The 25,336-nt window shown below is 42.1% G+C and overlaps 1 protein-coding gene across 9 annotated transcripts in view; it reads left to right on the forward strand.

Annotated features, from left to right (window-relative positions):
• cadpsa (Ca2+-dependent activator protein for secretion a) overlaps window positions 1–25,336 on the forward strand; it is a 316,059-nt gene that overhangs the window by 245,780 nt on the left and 44,943 nt on the right. For 4 of the 9 annotated variants that reach the window (XM_078414562.1, XM_078414564.1, XM_078414565.1 and 1 more), the window contains 8 exons: window positions 5,617–5,773; window positions 8,692–8,833; window positions 13,808–13,942; window positions 17,012–17,167; window positions 17,724–17,871; window positions 22,912–22,986; window positions 23,644–23,727; window positions 24,590–24,622. In XM_078414562.1, coding sequence (XP_078270688.1) covers window positions 5,617–5,773; window positions 8,692–8,833; window positions 13,808–13,942; window positions 17,012–17,167; window positions 17,724–17,871; window positions 22,912–22,986; window positions 23,644–23,727; window positions 24,590–24,622 — 930 coding nt within the window. The remainder of the gene's footprint in view (window positions 1–5,616; window positions 5,774–8,691; window positions 8,834–13,807; window positions 13,943–17,011; window positions 17,168–17,723; window positions 17,872–22,911; window positions 22,987–23,643; window positions 23,728–24,589; window positions 24,623–25,336) is intronic. The other 5 variants (XM_078414567.1, XM_078414568.1, XM_078414569.1 and 2 more) reach the window with 2 other exon arrangements.

Raw genomic sequence — 25,336 nt, forward strand, 5'->3', positions numbered from 1 at the left:
TCCAAGCTTTAAATCTCCCAATAGGTGAATGGCCGTCTTAGAAGATAAAATACTGTGAATTTTCTCTCCAACTCCTTCTACACATGAATTTCTCAGATGTAATAACGATACAGAAAATATCACTGAAATCTGAAAAAATATCACTTAAATTTTTTTTAAGCTGCATGGTGAAGATGGTTGCCAATAATTTAAAGTTAGCTGCTGCGCATAACTCACCTGTGAAGTCACCTGTTTCCAACCATATTCTACCTGTTCTCTTCCCGAATTCCAGGCTGCTTTAAGATTTCTGTGAAATTTAATCATGACAAAAATCAATTTTTGCAAAACTAAACACCGGATGATTTCATGGTAGAAAATAGTTGGATTCCAAGCGCCCAACACTGTTGAGATTTAGCGGCCATTTCAAAATTCAGGCTTCCAGCATTTGCAGAGAATTAGTGGCAAATCAGGACATCAGCGTTAACGTTGTGTGTAAATACAACTTCCCTTTGAGCTCTTGTCGTTGTGGAGATATTCATTCTGTACACCTTTGGTAACTCACGTGAACGCAATGAAAACAACAATAGTAACATTTCAACATGTCAACAGTGTTATTTGTTTCAGTGAGAACTCCTTCTCAATCAGACTTATGCACATGATAATGGAATATGCTGTCTTTCATTCTCTGTACGTGAACACTTAACTGTATATATTGCTTAAATCAATTTCTAGTAAGAAGGTTTACTTAGTGCAAACTGAGACTTGTAAAAGGTATATCTACCCTTAAGAATTACTTGTTTGCCCAAAGTATTTCTGTTCACTGGAGCTTTTATTTCACCTATTAATTAATTTGGCCAGATGTTTAATTCAACCAAGAGGCTTCCTCCCCTTTTACTTGACAGTAAAGATGTTTGAAGTTCACAATAGTTTTTATTTTTAAGAACATCGTGTTGCGACATTTTCTTCTGCCATTTTCGTTGCTGTTTATTGGTAGATTTCTATGTTAAGTTTAACTTTCTGTGGAGATTGTATTCATGTTAACCAGAGAAAAGTGTGAAACTGGAGTTTTGAATCCATTGTGCCTTCATTATTTGGTACAAAAGTAATGCACCGGTCCCAACTAACATTTGATTTGCCTATTCAAATTTCCTCCCTACTGTTCAATCATTGTTGGATCACGACAGGGAAAGGAGGTATGTGGCTAAAGTGAATGAAACGAGTCATCTTCCCCATATGTCTCGTGCATGTCCTAAAGATATCACCCTTCCTGTTGAGATCTTACCTGGGCCTTCCCTGCTCCTACTATTCTTCGAAGCAATCTACTACCAACTCTCAGCATCTTGCTTGCAAAACTATTATTTAGACTTGGTATCTGAAACGGTTTGCTTGGCCTGGTTAAACAGCCTCTGCATGTACAACTGTAAGCTGATTCAAGCACAAGAGCTGCATCGTTCCACCAGTTCTTACCTCCTGGAAACTTTCCCTGAAGTCTACTGTAGTTATCCACGTAGATTAGAGAGATTTGTGCTTGGACTCTTGCGCTAAATGTGCTTTTCAAAAGTTCATAAGTTCTCGGGGCAGAATTAGGCCATTCGGCCCACATTGTCTACGTCGCCATCCAATCATGGCTGACTTATCTTTCCCTCTCAACCCCATTCTCCTGCCTTCTCCCGATAACCCCTGACACCCGTACTAATCAAGATTATTTTGTTGTGGTAGCTGTGCCCCCCCCATCCACTGCTTCGGAAATTTGGCTCAATTGACTTCAATGGCGGCAAATTTAGAAAACCGTTTACACATTTAGCACAGAAGACCAAGGATGAATTTTTACCCCATAGACAGAACTTGAATTAATTTTTTTGCGATGTAAAACATCGCATCAGTTCAAATGCAACTGATTGTTAAAATATAATTTCTTAAATGTCGAATCTCCTTGGTATGAGTGGGAGCGCCATCTTAAAACAAAAAGTGAAATATGTTTCTTGTTCTTGTGTGAATATGGATTACGACTCTTGCATTCCACCATATTTTGCAATGTAGTTCACTAAAAATAGAGATTTGAACATTGTGATTGGTGAATGAACGATAAGATCTCTTGGTAGAAATTCTATGGAATTGAGCAGCTTGGTTGGTAGTGTATGATGTGATTAGGACTGCCTTTAAATCATTGGACATAGGAACTCAATGTTCCTATGTCAACCTTCATCTCACCAAAGCAACATAGCCCGTTACTGTTTGCTGTGCATGCTTACCAAAAAAAAAAAAGAATGTGTACTTAGAGAAAATATGTTTGACCAGATGGGGAGAAAGATTGGTCAGTGAAGTAGATTGCTTTTGCTAGAGGGTCTCATTGTCATTTGGTTTGGTTGGAGCTGCTTTCTTCCAAACAAGGGCAGAATATCCCATTGCGCTCCCGACTCATTGGTGGAAAGGCTTCATTGAATCTGAAGATATGTAGCTTTACAACCTCTCATCTTGTGGACACAGCATTCAAGTGGCTGCTGCTTTGGGTCGATGATATCCTGTAGAATGGTGATGACGAGGGAGGAAAAAAATAACAGGCTTTGAGTGTTGAGAGGAGATAGTTAGACTCTCTCTTATTGGAGATAATTATTACCTGCATGCATAACATGAGAATGGTGTCTCGGCACTACTTCAGTTTGGAGATGGCATGGAGAGTTTCATTGGCTTCATTGTCCAGTTGAACTTTGAACATTCCAGCACCTATAACCAAGTATAAAGAGACCTCCTCCAGATTTAAAAACTGGGCGATCTAACCTGTGCAAGTCTATGCTAATCCAACCTGGGAAATTCGGAGGTAATAATCCTCACCTCACCCCCTCGTCTTTGCTTCATGGAGGAGGGGATGTGGGGCCGAGAGAGCTGGAATGCTTTGGCCTGCCCCTCAAACCTGCCCTAACGCCGCATAATCAGAGCCCTTGCAGCCAGCTGTATATTCCTCACCAGGTGTCTAGGTCTGACCTGGGCTCTCTAAGCTGCTGGAAGCCAATCTGACAATCAGTCTGATCTCTCGGCATGGATCCTACTGAAAAGAAACACGCCCACCATGAATTGAAAGCTTCACAGCACACGAGCAAGGAAGAACCTCCAGGTTTTCCAGTGAAAACCACCCTCTCCATCCACACAACCAACGCCATCTATGGAATCAATGGCCACCTGAGGTTCACACAAGGACTGTCCATCTATCTCCTATTCAGCACATCTCACAGAAGATACATTTATCCTAATTCCTTTAAAATCACAGTGAATTTGAAATGGCATCACATTGCCACAATGCTTACTGTGTACATTCAACCCTAAAAATGCATGTAAAAACTTACAAATACAACAAACATTTCCTTCCAGTTACCAATTGGCAAAAGTAGATCTTTAATCGCAAGCAGACAGGAACAATTCTAGACATGAATAGGAAAGGTTTAAGAATAGGTGACTCGGGCCAAATGCAGGCAGGTGGGACAAGTGTAGATGGGGCATGTTGGTCGGTGTGGGCAAATTGGGCCAAAGGGCCTGTTTCCATGCTGTAAGACTCTATGGCTCGATGACATTATCAATGAACAATGTGTCTGTATAGCAAACATAATGTTGCAAATCCAGAATGTGAATCTATTTGGAGCAACTTGTTAATATTTATAATTATTTATAAATGATCATGGTTTATTGAGTTTTCTGGAAGATGGGCCTAAGTTAAGTTTGATTTATGGAGCTGAACCCAATTAAGAAAATAAAGACACATTCAAAATTGTACATAAGAATTTTAAAAAATCAAGACTAATTTAAAATGCAAGGTGCCCTTATTAATTTTTGTTTTTTGCAATAAATAATGTAATATCTTGCTGTCTTTAAAATGAAGGTTACTGGTTATTGGAATCTCCCTCAGACCCCTACACTAGAATTTGCAGTTAAAAGTTCAAAGAAAATTCCAATCATTCAATTGTCTTCTCTTGCTCCAGCTAATTTGAATCTAATTCACCCTATTTTATTTTCTGTTTGCTTTCTCTGATTGCTTCTCTAATATTAAACCTCTATGCTAATTCAGATATAAACTTGTTCCTGTTTATTAACAAAGGCCCCCAATACCCTGTGTAAGAAGGAACTGCAGATGCTGGTTTACACCGAAGATCGACACAAAATGCTGGAGTAACTCAGCGGGTCAAACAACATCTCTGGAGAAAAGGAATAGGTGACGTTTCGGGTCGAGGATAAAGGGTCTCAACCCGTAATGTCACCTATTCCTTTTCTCTGGACTTGCTGCCAGACCCGCTGAGTTACTCCAGCATTTTGTGTCTAGCCCCATATACCATATTGACCAATGTCAACTTGTATCACAGAAAACTTTGTATCCAAAGGGTGAAGAAATGAAATCCAACAAACAAAACACATTTGTGATACCCTCCTCCAAGAAATTTTGGGCCACTTAGTTGACTTCATATAGATGAAGGCACTATAATGACATCGATCCTCTTGCCAAGCCACAGATTGGGAGATCCAACCTTGGCTGACATTTCCACTTGGATTTCACCAAAACGCTAAGTACCAATCTCAGCTAGATCACTGGCCAACAGCACTAAGTAGAGGTGAGGTACTAAACTGACAGAATAGGATGAGACTTATTTGTGGCCCCAATTCAGACTGTGACTTTAAACTCCCTGTACCTAGACCAAAGAGCAATGTTACCAAAGACCATAAAACTGGTGATGCATACACTCACTGACTCATCTTCACAGCCAGGTTCCTGTCTGAACAACCTCAACAGAGCCAGAATCTGGGAAAATGTACCAAAAAAAATCATTCCAAGTATTCTATTATCTTTTTAAAAAGCAGATTTAATCTGAAATTTTGCCAGTTATTGAAAGTATTGAATTGGTTGGAATAATATCAGACCTGGAAATCACACATGTTTTTTAAAAATCTACATAAAGTGAGTCATATATTGTCACAAATAAAATTTGAGAGGCTCAGTAAAATTGTGTGCCTCCCAATATTGTAGATGCCTCAGTGTCATTTGTACAAAACACCCATTGTTGGCACCACCTATGTTGCATGTTGTTAGCCAGCAACAGTTAACAGAACAAACGTGCATGCATTTTCAACACATTCACATCTCAGTCACCCCAAGATGTGAATGTAAAACACTCTGAAAATCATGGGAAACCTCCCTCCAAAATGTTGGAAAGCATGCACAAGTCCCGGCTGCATGAGTCTTTGGAGTGCAACCTAACACTAGCCAATGTACCCAACGAGGCATTGTCTTGTAGTAAGCTGGAAAATAGCATGACGTCAGTGAGTTATTGTTAAGAGAACAACGGGGAAACCCTGCACAAAGCACAAATACATCGAAGATCCTACATTGTACAAACTTTGGGAAGATTGACTGAATTGACAACTTCTCAATCGGAATGAATTGGATGGAGAATACTTCCCTCTCTCAGACAGTATTCAGGATGCTTGTTTCTTTACAATAACTCCGTTGGTTCCATAATATGAGCACCTACCCTTTAGAGTTAAGCCTGATCCAAATTCCAAATTACTGCAATGCTTTGTGAAGTATCTGAGACATTTTATTTGCATTGTTTCTATTTTTTTCTTTCTCTCTCTCTCTGGCTCCATGTTTCAAAGGCTTTTGCTTGGTGGTCCGACTTGATGGTTGAACATGCCGAGACCTTCCTCTCGCTCTTTGCCGTCGACATGGACAGTGTATTGGAGACACAAGCACCAGACACCTGGGACAGCTTTCCATTGTTTCAGCTGCTCAATGATTTCCTGAGGAGTGATTGTATGTATTAATTAATGTTTTATCAAGAACCTTTGCATGCTGTTCCATTTATATTTTCTTGGCTAGTTCTTGACTTTCGTTATAATGGAGTCCACATTAATAACGTTGACCAGTCTTGCACTAAGTGCCGTGTGCCATTGTGTTTGAGAGTATTAGGGAGAACCATCAGGTTACACAATAAGAGGAGAGGGTGAATGCAGGGAGTCTGTTACCCAGGGCAGGGGAATCAAGAACCAGAGCACATAGGTTTAAGGTGAGAGGAACAAGATTTAATAAGAACCCTAAGGGGCAAATCTTTCATTCGGAGGTTGGTGGGTATATGGAACGAGCTGCCAGAGGCAGGTACTATAACAGCATTGAAAAGGCGCATGGACAGGTACATGGATCGGAAAGGTTCAGAGGGATATGGGTCAAATGCGGGCAAATGAGACGAGCTTAGATGGGGCAACTTGGTCGGTATGGACAAGTTGGGTCAAATTAGCCTATTTCTGTGCTATGTTTAGACATGGCAATTCTGCCGCTTTGGAGACGACAAAATGTTCAATTGTGTTTTATTCCCACAATGTGCAAAGTGTAAACGCACAGTGAAATTATTTTCTTACAAACAGTCCAGACGAGTATCAGCTTCCCATTCCCGACTAGCAATTGTATGGAAATAGTCGACTGAGCCCACATGCAAGTGGCGCCATGTTTTGGCGCCATTTTCCAAGTCCAGTCCAGTTTTTTTTTAAATTAGACAAAAATAAATGTAATCAATTATTGCAAGAATAATATATACAGTACAAAACAATACCAAACAAACCCACCACCATAATACAAAATCACCCAATTATCTAAACAAATATTCTTAAATGTTACACTCTTAAACAATTATATCACCATCCTTATCAAGGATGCATTCCACCACCCACGGTGCCCAGCGGTTCCGGAAATCCCCCAGGGTGCCCGTGGACAGTGCGTAGTCCCTCTCTAAAACCACCCGGGCACGGACATAACGCTGGAAAAGGGGCAGGCAGCCCGCTCGGGCAGAGCCCTCTTCTGCCTGACGCCGTGACTCGCGGATGGACAGCTTGACCAGGCTTAGGAGCAACCCAAGCAGGACATCTTCAGCCCTAACATTCCAGTTGTTATGAGCGATGCCAGATTCAGGCGAGCCCCGGGTCTTCCCTTGGCTGGCCAACAACCAACATCCAACTTGGTGTGGGTTGGAATGTTTCCAGATGGACACCCAGAGTAGGTCCTTTAGGGAGCCTAATGCATCGTTAAGATGGCTTGGGGAACTTGAGCCTGAAAGAGCTGAAGTGGAATACCCCATTTTTAGTTTATCTTCAGATAAGGCAACACTAAAGAGGCAAGTGATTGTATTCTTACATCCTGATATGGAACCAGGAATAGCAGTGTTCCTGCCAGCACTGTGGCACTCCCGCCCACTGGTAAAAATGCTTCTTTAAAGGCTTGTGAAAATGCTTCTTTGTTTAAGAAAAACAGTAAATCTTTCTGATTCCAAGAGTTATTACCTAATGTTATCAACTGGCCATGAAAGAAATCCATCACACATTCAGCAGACATACGTCAAAGTTTAATGGAGTTAAATATTAACAACTTGTATAAACTTGATTTGCATACTTTTGGGTACCGAGAGTTGAGTGGTGATCTAATCAAGTGGCTTAACAAGTAAGAACATAGAAGAGACAACAGTCGAGCACAGGAACAGGTCCTCCAACTCACAATGTCCACGTCGGACAGAATGCCAAATTAAACTATGCTCCTCTGCCTGCACAGATCCATATCCCTCCATTCCATGCACATCCATGTGCTTATCTAAAAGCCTCTTAAATCCCACTATCATATCCCCCCCCCAACCTTGGCAACGTGTTTCAGGCCCCCACCACTCTCTGTAAATAACAAACTTGCCCCCCACACCTCCTTTAAACTTTGCCTCTCTCACCTTAATGCTCTGCCCTCTAGTCTTTGACATGTCCACCCTGGGAAGAAGGTTCTGACTTTCTACCCTACCTATGCCTCTCGTAACTCTATGTACAGTAAACCCTCGTTATAGCGTACCTTGGGGGTGGGGGCGGTGGGTAGTGTCTGTAATTGTGGATTGTCCACCATAAGCCAGTAAGGGATTATCATTGTACAAATAGTAGAAACAGACAACTACAGCTGCTGGTCAACAAACAAAAGGACACAAAGTGCTGGAGTAACTCAACGGGTCAGGCATCATCTCTGGAGAACATGAATAGGTGACGTTTTGAGTCCAAAGTCTTCTTCAGACTTTTGGTTTGGAACTGAGCGGGAATCCAGGTGAGTTGAGATGGCCGGGGGACAGGTGAGGATCGGCGGAGTCAATGGTCGCGGCCTGCAGGCGGCTGGAGTGCAGGTAAGGGTTGTGGTAACGGTGGCAGATATGGTTGGGGAGGCGGGGTGGTGTCGGCAGCCTGGCCTGGACGCGAAGATCGGTAGGTCAGTCCGCTATAATCGAAATCCGTTATAAAGAGGCCGGTAAAAAACGAGAGGTTTACTGTACATCGATCAGGTCACCCCTCAACCTCTGAACTTCAAAGGCTGTAACTTAGTAAACACGTAGAGACATTATTTATTTTCAGTGAAATCTGGAATAATCTTAACACTGCAGCTCGACGCATAGCAGAGAATTAGAAAGCCTTGCACAAAGGTTTGTAGAGTAGTGAGGTCCTCTACCTTTAGTGGCCACGGTAGTTGGACACTGAAACATGGTGGTAGATCTTAATCAAACATGGGGACAAAGAGCAATGGAGCACAGACAGGAAAATAGATTCCAAGAACAGATTACCAAAGACCTAATTGAGTGGCAGAGGCTGATTGGTCTGACTGTGCTGCGAATATTTCTGCATTCCCATTAATACAGCTTTATAAATCTTAAATCCCAATTTCAGACAACCTGTTGAATGGGAAATTCCACAAACACCTTCAAGATATCTTCGCTCCTCTTGTGGTTAGATATGTCGATCTGATGGAGTCATCCATTGCACAGTCGATTCACAGGGGCTTTGATCGGGAATCGTGGGAGCCTGTGAAGTAAGTACACCTCTTTTCCTCTTTTCATATATTCTGAGTTGAATGCTGCTGGCTGTAGATTTACACACGGTGACCAAATTTAGAACCAAGTTGCCACATTTTACCGCAGAATCTGTACAGCGAATTTTAAGATGCAAAATAAGGTGGTGCAGCGGTAGAGTTGCTGCCTTACAGCGACAGAGACCCGGGTTCGATCCTGGCTACGGGTGCTGACTGTACCGAGTTTGTACATTCTTCCCATGACCTGCGTGGGTTTTCTCCGGGTGCTTCCGTCTCCTCCCACACTCGAAAGACGTACAGGTTTGTAGGTTAATTGGCTTCAGTAAAATTGTAAATTGTCCCTTGTGTGTAGGATAGTGCTAGTGTATGGGGGGGGGGGGATTGCTGGTCGGCGCGGGCTCTGTGGGCCGAAGGGCCTGTTTCTGCTGCATCTCCAAACTAAACTAAACTAAAATTAACTTCCAGCATTCAACTTAAAGAACAACTACAGGATGTATAATTAGAAATGTACTGTGTTTGCCGTAATAGTCTAGATGGTCATGTTTTACCTGTTTCTATACTCTCGGGAACATTTTCTTGGACAAAATAAACTTGCAGTAAACTGACGTCCCTCTCTCTTTATGAAACCTTGTTAACATAAAGTGCAAAACTATGATGTTTAGACTGAGAAATATATTCAAATACAAAGTCAATCAAAACCCATATTGCACAGTATAATTTAATATCATAAATTTCTGTTATCTACATTGTATTAGGAATCCAAATTTTCATAGTTGGAAAGTTTGACAATTAAAATCCACCTTTCATAATCCTGTTAAATATATTATGGAATTATTTTAATGAAAAAAGAAATTTATGGGTGGAATTATTTTAATGAAAAAGAAATTCACCAGTGGTGCAGCTGGTCGAGCTGCTACCTCACAGCGTCAGGGACCCGGATTTGATCCTCAATTTGGATGCTGTCTGTGTGGAGTTTGCACATTGTCCCTGTGACCGTTTGTGTTTCCTCCGAGACCTCCTGTTTCCTCCCACATCCCAAAGACGCAGGGGTTTATAGGTCCTCTGTAAAATTGCCCTAAGTATGTGGGGAGTAGGTGAGAAAGTGGGATAACATCGAACACGTGTGAACGGGTGATCAATGGTCGTTGCGGGCTAAAGGGCCTGTTTCCATGCTTGTGACTCTAAATTACACTAAAAAAGCTGACTGCTTACAGTCAAATGAAATAAAGTAGAACTGAATGCAGAAGTTATCACAAAAGGTAACGATACAATCACCTTTGGAGTGCACCTTTAATTAACCCACACCCTGCTTGCCTGACCAAGTTTTTAATCTGCACTTCGTAAATACAATTAACTTCAATGCATTATCACTGAATTGTATTGAGATGTAAATGAGAAATGAGAGATAGTTTACACTTTGGGTGCAGATATATAGGTTCCAGTGGTGAGCCACCCACGACTCCAATTCCTCCCCAGCCAGGAGTCATTGTCCATGCCCTCACCCCAACAGCAACTATTTGGATCGGATATCCAAGAATAATCATTGCATGTGGAATCTAGCATGCAGCAATGAGAAACGAGACAATGAAAACATTTATTTAATGCAAAACTAAGCAATAGTTCCTGGACCACATTATATGTGGTTTAACATTCCAGCAACTCTGTACAATGTGTTGAATAGCAGGTGTGTTCCATTCAGGTCTTTGACCAGTTTCTTGCTGTGGTCCACTTATTCACACGCTGCTGTAAAATGAGCTTCACAGGCAGAGTCTTTGCAACCAAGCCCAGCAAAACTACGACCAATTTGCCTTCTGTCTGTAACTAAAGTCCCCCATTGAGTTTTAAGAATGAGAGAGGATGGACCGTAACTGGCAGCAGGTGGGAAAGTCATTGGCTCCATCTGACTAGCAGGTTTCACTCAACATAAGTTTCATAGAATGGAGAACAGTACAGCACAGTCTGAAGAAGGATTCCGACCCGAAACGTCACCTGTTCTTTATCTCCAGAGATGCTGCTGAGTTACTCCAGCATCTTGTGTCTCAGCACAGCACGAGAACAGGCCCTTCAGCCCACAATGTCTGTACCGAACATGTTGCTAAGACAAACCAATTTCATCTGCCTGCACGTGATCCATATCCCTCCATTCCCTGCATATCCATGTGCCTATCTACAAGTCTCTTGAACACCACTATTGTATCTGCTCCACCACCACCCCAGGCAGTGCGTTCCAAGAACCCACCACCTTCTGTGTAAAGAAACCTTGCCCCGCACAATAGAAGTATTCCGTCATCCGTCGGTACACGTGACAATAAAGTATCATTGAACCATCCCTTAAACGTTGTCCCTCTCGCCTTGAAGCTAAACCCTCTAGTCTTTGACATTTCCACCTTGGAGAAGAGGTTCTGACTGTCCCCTTAGAATAAAGGGGAGGCCATTTAAAACTGAGGTGAGAAGGAACGTTTTCACCCAGAGAGTTGTGAATTTGTGGAATTCTCTGCCACAGAGGGCAGTGGAGGCCAAATCACTGGATGGATTTAAGAGAGAGTTAGATAGAGCTCTAGGGGCTAGTGGAATCAAGGGATATGGGGAGAAGGCAGGCATAGGTTATTGATTGTGGACGATCAGCCATGATCACAATGAATGGCGGTGCTGGCTCGAAGGGCCGAATGGCCTCCTCCTGCACCTATTTTCTATGTTTCTATGTCTACCCTATCTATGCCACTCATAATTTTACATAATTCTATTGGGTCTCCCCTAAACCTCTGACGTTCCAGAGAAAACAATCTGTCCAACATTTCCTTGGGGCTAATACCCTCTAATACAGGTATCATTGTGATAATGCACCTCTGCCCCCTCTCCAATGTCTCGGGTGCTGTCTGTGTGGAGTATGCATGTTCTCTTTGTGTGGGTGTGGCTTTCCTCCGGGTTCTCTGGTTTCCTCCCACATCGCAGAGACGTGCGGGTTTGTGGTTTAAATGGCCTCTGCAAATTACTCCTAGTGTGTAGGGAGTGGATGAGAAAGTAGGATAACATGTAACTGGTGTTAAGGGGTGATCGATGGTTGGCCTGGACTCGGTGGGTTGAAGGGCCTGTTTCCGCGCTGCGTCTTCCAATCAAACAAATAACAAGTGGCACAAATATTTGTGATATCTCTGCGTACAAATATATTTGTAATTTTATTTATATTTTCTCATTTCATGGCTGAGCATTGGAGACCCCAGCAAAGCTTGAAATATAGTTCTCTGCCTTACGTCGCCCGACACCCTGCTGTATGTTAGCAGTTTTCAGACCCAGTGTCAATTTTTAGAGCAATACTGTCAAGCCTATGTGAAAGCCAAACGCTTTTTGCCCGTTTAAAGGACCATTGGGGCTCTGCTCTTTTCTACCTTGGTGCCAAATAGTATCTCAAAAATGGCAGTGGTGCAGAGGAAAGATGGGTACTGATCTTTTTTTTCCCATTTGCTTCCGAGTGCTGCTGCATACAAACAACTTCTGTTCTCTCTGCCGTCTGTCCCTTGCTGTGCCTGAAGAGGGCATAAGGATGCAAATTTAATGCAAATAAATGTCAGTGGCTGCAGCCAGACTGACTGTGGCAGGTGTACTTCACAGGCAAACGTCCCCATTTAAAAAACCCGACGCCACGCAATTTTCCACTGCTGTTCAGCTTAAGCAAGTCGATTAAAATGTGTAGGAAGGAACTGCAGATGCTGGTTTCTACAAAGTGGTGGAGCAACTCAGTGGACCAGGTGGAGAAAAGGAACAGGTGACGATTCGACTCGCAACCCTTCTTCAGACTGAAAGACTTCTTCAGTCTGCTGAAGGGTTCCAACCCGAAATATCGCCTGTTTCTTTTTCTCCAGAGATGCTGCCTGGCCTGCTGCGTTACTCCAGCATGTAGTGTCTACCTCAAGCAAGTGGATACTTATTTTTGTCTTTTTAATGTAAAGAAAACTTTAGACTTTACTTTAGAGATACAGCACGGAAACAGGCCCAGCGGTCCACTGAGTCCATGCCGACCAGTCATCACCCCCATCTCTACGCACCAGGGACAATTTACACTGTTTCCGAAGCCAATTAACCTACAAACCTGTATGTCTTTGGAGTGTGGGAGTAAACCAGAGCACACAAAGAAAACCTACACGGCCACAGGAGGCACAGGTTCGATCCTGACCCCGGCTGCTGTCTGTACGGGCTTTGTACCTTCTCCCTGTGACCACGTGGGTTTTCTCCAGGTGCGCCGATTTCCTCCCACACTCCAAAGACGTACTGGTTTGTAGATTAATTGGCTTTTGTAAAGTGTCCCCAGTGTCTTGGACAGAACCAGTGTATGGGGGTGATCTCTGGTCAGTGTGGACTCGGTAGGCCGAAGGGCCTGCTTCCATGCTGTATCTCAAAGGTCTAAAAGTCAGTTCAGACCTGTTTATAGAGGAATGTTTGAGAATTTGTCTAAATTACTGCTTGCATATGCAACTTTTTTTTAGCCAAGTGGTCTGCGTTTTGGAAAAGACCAATATATTGATGGCAACATTTAACTCTGATGTTCAATTTTTAAATATTATACCAAGAGTAATGGCAGCTAACTGACTCAAAAAATATTGCTGCAATGTTTTGTTAATAAACAAAAGGATGATTTTCATTTACTGATAATATAAATGTAATAACATATTTCATGCCACAAGCATTTTATTTTTGTTTGTCAATAATCAATTTATTTGCTTCCAGATGCCCCTGATCTTATTATTATTTCTAACTTTGCTTAACTCTTGCAGTTACAACACTCAGAAAATCCACAGCAAGCTCTTAGGTCATGGACATGTTCTTGATCAATAGAATTTATTTTTTGTAAACATTTTTTTTATTTGCTGTGAATTTTTTGATAGTTGTGTGGATTTATTTAGAGGTGTCACTTGCTTCCACATCTACATCTACATTGTCACTGTTATGGTGTTTTCTTTCTGTCTGTTTCTTCCACAGGAGTTTAACGAGCAATCTGCCCAATGTGAATCTACCAAATGTGAATCTCCCTAAAGTACCAAATCTGCCAGTTAACCTCCCACCAATGCCTAGTTTTTCTGCTTCGTCCTGGATCGCTACTATATATGATGCAGAGTGTGTATTGAGTACACGTTAGGTCTGATTTGTCACCTACAGCAACCTGGCATGAATTTGCACTTCATAGCTGTATGATTTCAATCTCGAATTTCATTTTTCCATTTCGGTACATAGGATGATAAAGTCATTCTCCACTCTTCGGTAAGAAAATAGCAAAGCAGATATCCAATTACCTTTCATTGAAGACATCCATTTTAGATTTAATAAAGAAAGTAACTAAAAATATGTTTGTTGTCTCAAACAATAAAAATAATCAGACTCTCACAGCGCCAGAGACCCGGGTTCGATCCTGACCTCGGGTGCTGCCTGTGTGGAGTTTTCACGTTCTCCCTGTGACTGCGTGGGTACCCTCTGAGTACTCAGGTATATCCCAAAGACAGGCAGGTTTGCAGGTTGATTGGCCCTCTATTATAAAAAGCATGTCTTCTCCTCATTTATGAATGTATTTTAATTGTATTGTGAACCCAGCACATTTTTCCTGAATTTTTGGACACAATAACGTTTTAGAGCCTTATGGTCCACAACTAAATAAATCAGAGATACCTATCTAGCCAAAATTGAACGTCACTTTCATATGCATAGTTTGTTATAATATGTACAACTTCTTGCTCAGTATATAACAAGTCATCGATGATGCTTACAAATGTTTTATATTTGGATTTCCATGTAAGACAGAACAATCCGCTCATTTGAGATACAGAGATGACTTTGTTGACCCAATGTGTCCCATTCCCACAGTGACCTTTCTGTCCTGGGCCTCCTCCACTGTCAGAGTGAGGCCACATGCAAATTGGAGGAACAGCACCTCAGATTTCGCTCGGGCAGTTTACAACCCAGCGGCATGAATATTGAGTTCTCTAATTTCAAGTAGCCCTTACATTCCCTCTCTCTGCGTCCCTCCCCCACTTTAGTCAACCTTCTAGTTACACTGTGTGTATCCCTTCATTATCACCTCTTCCGCAGCCAGCAATGGACCATTGTGGGCCCCACCTTTCTTGTGTTATCAGTGCTGGCTGTGATTTGTTCCGTACCTTTTCATACCTCTAGTTTCCCTCTCCCCTGGCTCTCATTCTGTGGATGGGTCTCGACCCAAAACGTCACCTATTCCTTTGCTCCAGAGATGCTGCCTGACCCACTGAGTTACTCCAGCATTTTGTGTCTGACTTTGTTACCCAATGATTTAAGCAAACCAGTATATGGTGGCCAGTAACACTACTGTATCATAGGAGCTAACCATCCAATTACAAAGAAAAAAAATGTTTTTTGGTTTTGCTTTCAAAAAGTATCTGATCACTTGAATTTTTGCAAAACCCATAATTTGAATTATTTAAAAGGAAATATTTTAACAAAGTAACGTGCAAAGTTGTTAACTATATGCATACTTAACAGTTTTAAATGCATTCAAATTACTGAAAGCACGACATACAGCCTTGCAAAGTGGGAAACATTCCAAATTCAAGAAGAAAAAAAAGTATTTTCATGCCAGGTTGACTATATGGAAGACTAGATTAGGAAACATATGAAAATGGAATGCATAAATGATTTCCACTTTCCTTTGTTGCATGCTGTGTGCTAGTTTGGAAAGATATGGATCAATCATTATCGGAAAGCTAAGTCAACAACCACAATAAAATCTTATCATGGGCATGCCCCATCCTCTTAACCTAGCCAGTGGACTGTTGGATGTTGACCTACTATTTAATTGTGATACACTTTGTAGCATGTTACGAGATATCCTTTATAATGCACAACTCGTTATAACGTGTACAATACTTGGCTCACCAGGGACTGTTATATTGAGGATGGCATGCAATAATACACAGAGAAATCAGGCTAAAGATGCACAGCTCATAATCCCTGGTTGAGTGGTTGTGTTCTTGGTTCTCCAGAAGTAATGGCATAAATCTTCAGTGTGCTCACAGAAAGCACTTTGTTGTGACATGGATAATTTACGTAAAAAATAAGTGGACTTATAAGATGCTTGATTCTATATCTTTCCAATGGAACTGGATTACTTCCAACCTCCTCTCATGCAATATTTGCAACCCTCCCCCCTTTGTGCAAGAGATGAATTACTTTAACTGTGATCTCTGTAGACAACTGATAAGGGTTCACCCCCCTCCCCCCCAAAAAAAAAACCCAAAATAGACCCTCTCTTAGGAATATGTTCGTGTCACCACAGAGTTCCCACAAGGTGAGGGTTACCTTGGCATGCTGGGGTACGGTCTCATCCCATGGTAGCTTTCTCCACGCTCTGAAGCAATCATTACTTTAGTGCAGCTGGCATCCATCGCATTGGAAACGCACGCTGCCATATGTTGTTTCTGCAGATGATGCCAGCAGTAATGGTAATGCATGGTGTGTACAACATCTAAAAAAAAAAGTGCAGTGTTGGCATTAGTGGTTTGCGAGGATGAATTTCATGAGGCAAGAAAATGTGTTTCGAATCTCACAGTGAAGCCAAGCTGCTAAAATTCTGAATCACACAGGATTAGTTCGTCAAATGGCATTGGTCACAATCCCGCCGACTTATTCCTGTGCTGCTTGGAATTTTCTGTGGAGGAGCGTTATTTGATTATCTCAAAATTATTTAGTCCTGGTCGCCCAAAATAAGGCAGCTGTTGGCAAGGGGTGAAGAGAACAGCCAAGCCTCGCCGACCACTACTTACCACAAAACCACCTGATCCCGACTCGAGCTACGACGTGTTTTTGAGAGACATGTTTTGATCCTTGCATGAAATCTCAACGTAAAACGACCACTAATGGTTGTAATTCCAGGTTACTTTTTACCATACACTTTTTATTAAAAAAACGTACTTGTTCTCTGGTAACTTTGAAAACTTTTTCCTTTGCAGTCTTTTTTTGATTGTTAACCGTTACATACATGAGACAACAAGCCTTTAAGGTGTATGATAAAAAAAAATCAAGAGCTATGACTATGGAGACCTTACACCCAATATTCCCCCCTTGTTTATTGACTGCTGTACACCCCAGGCATTGATTGCAGCGTCTTTGATCGCTGGCGGCTGGCGGAGAGTGGTTTTAACATCCTTGTTTTCTTTGCAGCAATGGCTCAGGTACCTCAGAAGATCTGTTCTGGAAACTGGATGCCCTGCAGACCTTTATTAGAGATCTGCACTGGCCAGAAGAGGAATTTGCAAAGCACCTGGAGCAAAGGCTGAAGCTCATGTCTAGCGATATGATTGAATCATGCGTTAAAAGGTTAGGCTTTCTATGGAAGGATTAAAGACTAGCCCAACAAGTATTTGTGTGAGAACATAATCCCTATTTAGTGATTATCTATAAGATTTAATTATAGTTAATGATTGCCAATTTAGATATAATGGAACCCTGTTGTATTACAGCGACGAGCTTGTCACAGCACGTCAATCATCCGCTGTCCACAATTCTGTATTACGATCACTTACAAACATAGTCTTAATTGGATATTACATGGGAATGCTAACTGGTGACAGAGTTAGACAAGTGGCTCGAAATGTGACGCCAGAGTTTCACAAACTTCCTCCTCCTCTAGAAACTACACGTCGCAGTCAGTTGCCTACTGCAGACAGTGAAGTAACGCACAGGAGAATAGAAGGGGCCATGTTTCAAAGTATTTTGCAATAATTCTCTGAAGCAATGAGGGTTTAATACGAAGAATACATATGTTTTAATTAAAAAGTACAATCTTATTGCTTGTCTCTGGCAGTGTGCCCCGAACACCATTTGTGTGTTTGTGATTTTAAAACAATCCTTTCCCCCCCCCCCCCTCTGGTAGGACGAGAATTGCATTTGAGGCCAAGCTGCAGAAGACAAGCAGGTCAACAGATTTCCGTGTTCCACAGTCAATATGCACCATGTTCAACGTGATGGTCGATGCCAAGGCACAGTCCACAAAGCTTTGCAGCATGGAAGTGGGCCAGGAAGTAAGTTAACACTTTTTCATGAAAATTAGTAGTTCTATATGAGCGGCTTACAATAGAAATCAGATTTAGCTGCTGCAATTCATTACATAATTATAATGTTCGGATCAAAATATTTATACTGGGTACAAAGATGATCCATTTCGTGCATAATACGTTGAACAAAGCATTGACAACTACGAGACCAATCTACATTAATCCTTCCCTACTTAATCTGTGCTGCAGTGTTCAAAGATAGATGTCTCTGCTTACAAATAAATATCTGCAGAGATTTAGATTTTTAGAGATACAGCGTGGAAACAGGCCCTTCGGCCCACCGGGTCCACGCCGACCATCGATCACCCCGTACACTTGCACTATTCTACACACTCGGGGCAATTTACAATTTACGGACGTCAATTAACCAACAAACCGGAACATCTTTGGAATGTGGGAGGAAACCGGAGCACCCGGGGAAAACCGACGCAGGTCACGGAGAGAACGTGCAAACTCCGTACAGACAGCACCCGTGGTCAGGATCAATCCCGGGTCGCTGGCGCTGTGAGGCGGCAGCACAACCACTGTACCACCGTGCCGCCTCTATTTTGTTATAACTTCAGTTGAATGGGGTAATGCAGCAATGGGAAAACTTCCAAAATTATTTAATATTTCTGAATTTACTGGATTGCAAAAATTTGACAGAAATTTGACAGAAATCCAGAGAGTACAAGGATAGGCACACAAAGAGCCAAAAACTGTAAGGCTACAATCTGAAAGCTAGGAAGCCTGAAATCGGAATTAACTCAACTTTTGACCATTGTTGGCAAAGTCGGTAGTCAAGTCAAGAGGAGTCAAGTGCGGTAAATTGGCAAATGTACATAAAACTGAACAATTAAATTCTTACATGCAGCAGCATAACAGCCCTGTAAGCACAGTACTCATAGGCAGCATTATAAAGAAAAAGAAGTTCAAACATTTTAAAAATACCATATTAGTGGGAAACAAAACCCAAAGCCCCTAGTGCAAACAATACAGTTTGTAGTTTAGTTGGTGTGTGTAGGGTTCAAGGGCCTGATCACTGTTGGGAAGAAACCGTTTCTGAAGCGCCTCCGAATAATGTTCTGTTCAGTGGCACCTGACATTTTATTTATCTGAAAATGAAGTTCTCTTCCCATTTCCACGGCACATGACAAGCACACAGTCAGTCGGGATGAGAAATCCCCGAAGCAGAATTTGAGCGCCTTTCAAAATTGGATTGGTTGGTTGAAAGATACAGCATGGAAACAGGCCCTTCGGCCCACTGAGTCCACATTGACCATCAATCACCCGTTCGCACTAGTTCTATGTTATCCCACTTTCGCACCCACTCTCCACACACTAGGGACAATGGACAATGGCCAATCGATCTGCAAACCCACACATCATTTGGGATGTGGGAGGAAACCGAAACACCCACGCGGTCACAGGGAGAACCTGCAAACTCCTCACTGACAGCACCTGGGTCTCTGGTGCTGGGAGGCAGCAGCTTCACCGCCTGAGCCACTGTACCGCCCTGAATTTCATAAAGCATGTCCCTGGAGGCCCCAGTTCAAAGATCAATTAAAAGATGAAACATTTCTTTTTTTTTTCAAATTTGAACAACCATAAAATTATAACCTCAGAGCCTGGCAGAGTGATAGGTGGATGCAGGTGAAGGAGGTTTTGGATAGGCAACGTCTTTGAAGTTGACGAGTTTAACCACACATCCCTACCTTTTCTTTGTTCCCCAACAAATTTATTCTCTTCAGTAAGTACCTATGGAATGTTCCTTATGGAATTTGCATCTAACAATCTTTCCGTTAGTGCTTTGCAGATCTTGTCGGCCTTCTCGTTGAAAGCATAGCTTTATTTTCTCTGGTTCTTTTGCGAATTAAAAATACGGTGATCTTAGATTGCCTCTCCTATTGCTGAAAGAACCAGTCTCTCACCAGCAACTCTGTCAAAAGCCTTTGGCATAGGTACACGGAACAGTTGAGCACAGGAACAGAACCCAGAATATCTAAGTCGAACATGTAGCCAAGTTGAACTAATCTCATAGAAACATAGAAAATTGGTGCAGGAGCAGGCCATTTGGTCCTTTGAGCCAGCACCGCCATTCAATATGATCATGGCTGATCATCCACAATCAGTACTCTGTTCCTGCTTTCTCCCCATATCCCTTGATTCCGTTGCCCGCACGTGATCTGTATCCCTCCATTCCCTGCAAATCCAAGTGCCAATCTAAAAGCCTTTTAAATACCACTATCATATCTCTCACCTTCATCACCTTCGTTCCATTGTTCCATCACGCACCACCTTCTGGGTTAACAATAAAAGCTTGCTCCATACATCCCCTTTAAACCGTACCCCCCTCACTTTAAAGCTATGCCCTCTGGTCTTTGACATTTGCACCCTGGGAAAAAGGTTCTGACTACCCTATCTATGCCTCTGGTCATTTTATATACTTCTATCAGGTCTCCCCTCAGCCTCTGACACTCCAGAGAAAACAATCCACGTCTGTCCAGCCTCTCCCTGTGGTACATCCGCTAATCCAGGCATCATTCCGTTGGACTTCCACTGTACCCTTTCCAAAGCCTTCACATCCTTCCTGTATTAACCAGCAAACCCTTCAGCCCACTGAATCCACTCCGACCATCGATCACCCACTCACACTAGTTCTATGTTATCCCACTTTCTCACCCGCTCACTACACACTAGGGGACAATTTTAGTGGACAATTAACACACAAACCCGCACGTCTTTGGGATGTGGGAGGAAACCAGAGCATCCGGAGGAAACCTCTGCAATCACAGGGAGAACATGCAAACTCCACGCAGAAGGCCCCCAAGGTCAGGATCAAACTGGGGTCTCTGGCACTGTTAGGTGCTTTACCAGCTGCTCCACGATTTATAGTTATCCCCCGTAATTTCTTAACTTACACATTTGTTTAGTTGTTCTGCCTGTTAGTTTTTCTGAGAGGTTTTTTTATTAATCTTAGTTTTGTTATTCCTAATGGTACAACTGGAGTATCTAATCCTAGTTAGACTCACAGTCTGGTGCATAATGTAGAGTTACATTGTAAGTTGGGTCAGGACACATGCAATTAAATTCAGAATAATTATTGATAATATGTATATATGTAGGCATCTTGTCATTTAATTAAGTCTCTTCCTTAAAACCAGTATTTTCTATTTAAAAAAAGATTCTCCATATACTGTGGTTAGAATCAATTCTGTGCACAGTTTATGCATTGTCTTTGTGGATAGTTTATGCTTGCTAACAAATTTCCCCACCACTGAAATATCCCAATTTTATTGTTGTATGTTGTACTTAGTTTAACTTACAATTGATCTCTTCAGAAGATTAGCAACATCTCAATTGTTTCCAGATCATATTCTCCACGGCATGTGTGCCTGTGCTTTAATGATCCTGTCAGTTGTATCTCTCACCTGAACTCATTAGCTACGTTCAGGTTGTGCTCATGTTAAACAACGCTACACATCTGAGTCCTGTTTCTCTATACAAACTCGCTATGCCGTTCTACTTCTGTGTAGCAATGGCCATACACATTTAGACACGCAGGGCATGGTTCTATGCCAGTCTTGTCCCATAAATCATGCCTGTCCTAGGACCCATCTGCAGACTGGTGGAGTAAGCGGGAGAAAGCTGGAAAAGGGAGGTAAATGGGGTTGTGATCAGCAGACAGGTGGAGTAGGTTTAGTTTAGAGATACAGCGCAGAAACAGGCCCTTCGGCCCACCGAGTCTGCACCGACCAGCGATCCCCGCACATTAACACTATCCTACACACACTGGGGACGATTTTTACATTTGTACCAAGCCAATTAACCTACAAACCTGTACGTATTTGGAGTGTGGGAGGAAACCCACGCAGGTCACGGGGAGAACGTACAAACTCCATACAGACAAGCACCCGTAGCCAGAATCGATCCCGCGTCTCTGGCGTTGTAAGCTCTGTAAGGCAGCAACTCTACGCTACGCTACCGTGCCGCCCATAAAATGTGACATAGGGTAGAGGTGAAAAGGAGACAAAGGGATGTCAGACATTGTGGGGCAAAGGCTAGCTGTGCTGGATATTCTATGTTCTACGTTCTAAGGACTGAAAGAGCATCATTCATCAACAATACGCACACAAATGTTTTATTGTATATGATACCACCACCAAAATATTGGAATAGTAAACAAATGGTTTTGGACAGAACTAGATAAAGGAGCACAATTTTTAAACACAAGGACCACCTGTACAAGCTGGTTTACAACAAACGACACAACGTGCTGGAATAACTCAACGGGTCGTGCAACATCTCTGGAGTACATGGATATATAACATTTCAGGTCGGGACTTTAGACTTTAGAGATACAGTGCGGAAACAGGTCATTCAGCCCACCGATCACCCCATATACTAGCACCCTCCTACCCCTTAGGGGCAATTTACAATTTTACCGAAGCCAATTAACTTACAAACCTAGGAGTGTGGGAGGAAACCGGAACATCCGAAGAATGCCCACGCGGCCCCAGGGAGAACATACAAACGTTGTACAGACGGCACCCGTAGTCAGAATCAAACCCAGGTCCCTGACGCAGTAAGGCGGCAACTCTACTGCTGCGCCACCATGCTGCCCTTCTTCAAATTGTGTACGTCTTTTTACATACAGTACATACAGTTTAGCTTATTGTCACGTGTACCAAGGTACAGTGAAAAGCTTTTGTTGCGTGCGATCCAGTCAGTGGAAAAACAATACATGATTACAATCGAGCCATTTACAGTGTACGGGTACTGTGTAAGTTGAGGGAATAACGTTTAGTGCAAGGTAAAGCCAGCAAAGTCCAATCAAGGATAGTCCGAGGGTCACCAAAGAGGTAGATAGTAGTTCAGCACTCCTCTCTGGTTGTGGTAGGATGGTTCAGTTGCCTGATAACAGTTGGGAAGAAACTGTCCCTGAATCTAATGAAGACTTGTTCAGGCGCTGTCTGCCTCATTTTGTTTAATATCGCATTTTGCCCATGCACTCTGTTTCTCTTTCAGCGGCAATACCATTCTAAAATTGACGAGTTGATTGAAGAAACTGTCAAAGAAATGATAACACTCTTGGTTGCAAAGGTACAGTGAAGGATGTTATGACCATGGTTTAGAAATCTGACCTCTTATTTAAGAACACCCTTTTAACAAGGATGGTTTTCACAATTGGATATTGTAAATAGAAATTTAGTAGATTTCACCTGAGGTTTTTAAAGGGTGTGATTATTTAAATAATCTATTAGCATTAGCATTATTAATTCATAGTATTATTGTACAAATTATTGTATCATTTGTTGAATTATTAAGTGTATGTCAAATGCTTTACTGATATAAACGTGTTAATGAACTTTTTGGAGACTTCTATATATTTTTAAAAATCACATTGTAGGGAGACCTATTAGTCTTTTTAATTCCATTGAATTTGATGGAGAGAAAATTCACTAACTTAACTGAGCAATAGTAGTACATCAATCTGGCCACGGAAATTTATATGAACATTTGTGGTTCAATAAGCAGCAAAAATAGCAGAAGACTGAACTATATAAATGACAAGACGGGTCCTTTCAGTTCAGTCATTAGAATGAAGAGTTCTGGAATAAAATAAGGGATGGGTTAAAGCTTCAGTTTTTCAGCCTGTGCCTTTTTGTGCTAATGATCATCTATTTTCAGATCGGTAAGAACGGTTAAAGTTTTAAGTGTAAGTGATGTCATTTGACTTTGATCATTTCCTCCCATTAGTTTGTTACTATTTTGGAAGGAGCGCTGTCCAAACTATCCCGATACGATGAAGGGACTCTCTTCTCATCCTTTCTGTCATTCACTGTAAGAGAAACATCTTTATTTTGTTTTACTTTCTTGAAGATGAACGTTGGCGCTCTGTCCATTCGGAAATATAACACAAAAATATTCCATGTTTTCATTCAAATTTGCTGTAAGTGGCATATTGCTTACTTGTGAACTCTGGCTAACACCCGTTGAAACAAGTCCATATGTGAAGATGTGTAGGCAGGAAATGCAGATGCTGGTTTATACCGAAGGTGGACACAAAATGCTGGAGTTACTCAGCGGGTCAGGCAGCATCTCTGGAGAAAAAGAATAGGTGATGTTTAGGGTCAGAACCCTTCTTCAGACTGAAACATCATCCATAATTTTTCTACAGAGATGCTGCCTGACCCGCTGAGTTACTCCAGCGTCTTGTGTCTATCTTCCCTTTGTGAAAACATCTCATCATTACAGCTTGTTAGCATCAATTCTGTAATAGCATCATTACAGCTTGTTAGCATGCAGGAAAAATGTTCCCGATGTTGGGGGAGTCCACAACCAGCGGAATAAGGGTTGGCCATTTTAGGACTGAGATGAGGAGAAACATTGTGACATTTGCATCAAAGTTTTCTCCATTCCTAAAGAATAACTATCTCGCAAGAGTGCCCTACACGTGGCGACTCTTTGCATACCTTTGGGTATGGTGTGCAAAACAAAGAATCTCACTGTGACAGGTCACATGTGATAATAAAGTATAAACCAATCAATCTATTGATCTGAGGTTCTACTCTAGTCATTTTATGAGGCACAGTTAAAGGCATTGTGCTTCTTTTGTACATTATAAATATACGTGCTTTAATGCGATCTGTGGATTTACGTCAAGGATTCTTCTTGTCATCTCCTTCTTTCTTTTGTTTTGAAGGTGAAAGCAGCCTCCAAGTATGTGGATGTTCCTGTAAGTGTACCTCTATCAACTATCAAAGTCTTCATCAACTTTTCTGTTGGCGTGCTGGTTACATTTCTGAAATAAGATGAAAGAAATTTAGACAAAAATAGTTCAACTCAGAAAGTAAAGATGTTTCCACATGTGTGGGAGTCCAAAACAGGAGGCCATTAATATGTGAAAGTCAGCAGGTGATCCATGATGGGATACAAGAGAAACAACTTTATTCAGGGAGCCAACTCAATGGATATTTTTAAGGCGGAGATCGACAGATTCTTGATCAGATGAGGAAAACCTTTTCAGTCAGAGAGTTGTGAATCTGTGGAATTCTCTGCTTCAGAAGGCAGTGGAGGCCAATTCTCTGAATGCATTCAAGAGAGAGCTAGATAGAGCTCTTAAGGATAGCGGAGTCAGGGGGTATGGGGAGAAGGCAGGAGCGGGGTACTGATTGAGAATGATCAGCCATGATCACATTGAATGGCGGTGCTGGCTCGAAGGCCCGAATGGCCTCCTCCTCCACCTATCGTCTATTGTCTATAGTACGGGTGTCAGGGGTTATGGGGAGAAGGCAGGAAAATGGGGTTGAGAGGAAAAGATAGATCAGCCACGATTGAATGGTGGAGTAGACCTGATGGGCCGAATGGTCTACTGCTCCTGGAACGTATGAAATTACAGGTGCTCCTCAGCTTCCGATCGGGTTCCATTCCGAAGAAACCCATCAGAAAC

Source organism: Rhinoraja longicauda, chromosome 17 (genome assembly GCF_053455715.1).
Source record: "Rhinoraja longicauda isolate Sanriku21f chromosome 17, sRhiLon1.1, whole genome shotgun sequence".
NCBI lineage: Eukaryota > Metazoa > Chordata > Chondrichthyes > Rajiformes > Arhynchobatidae > Rhinoraja > Rhinoraja longicauda.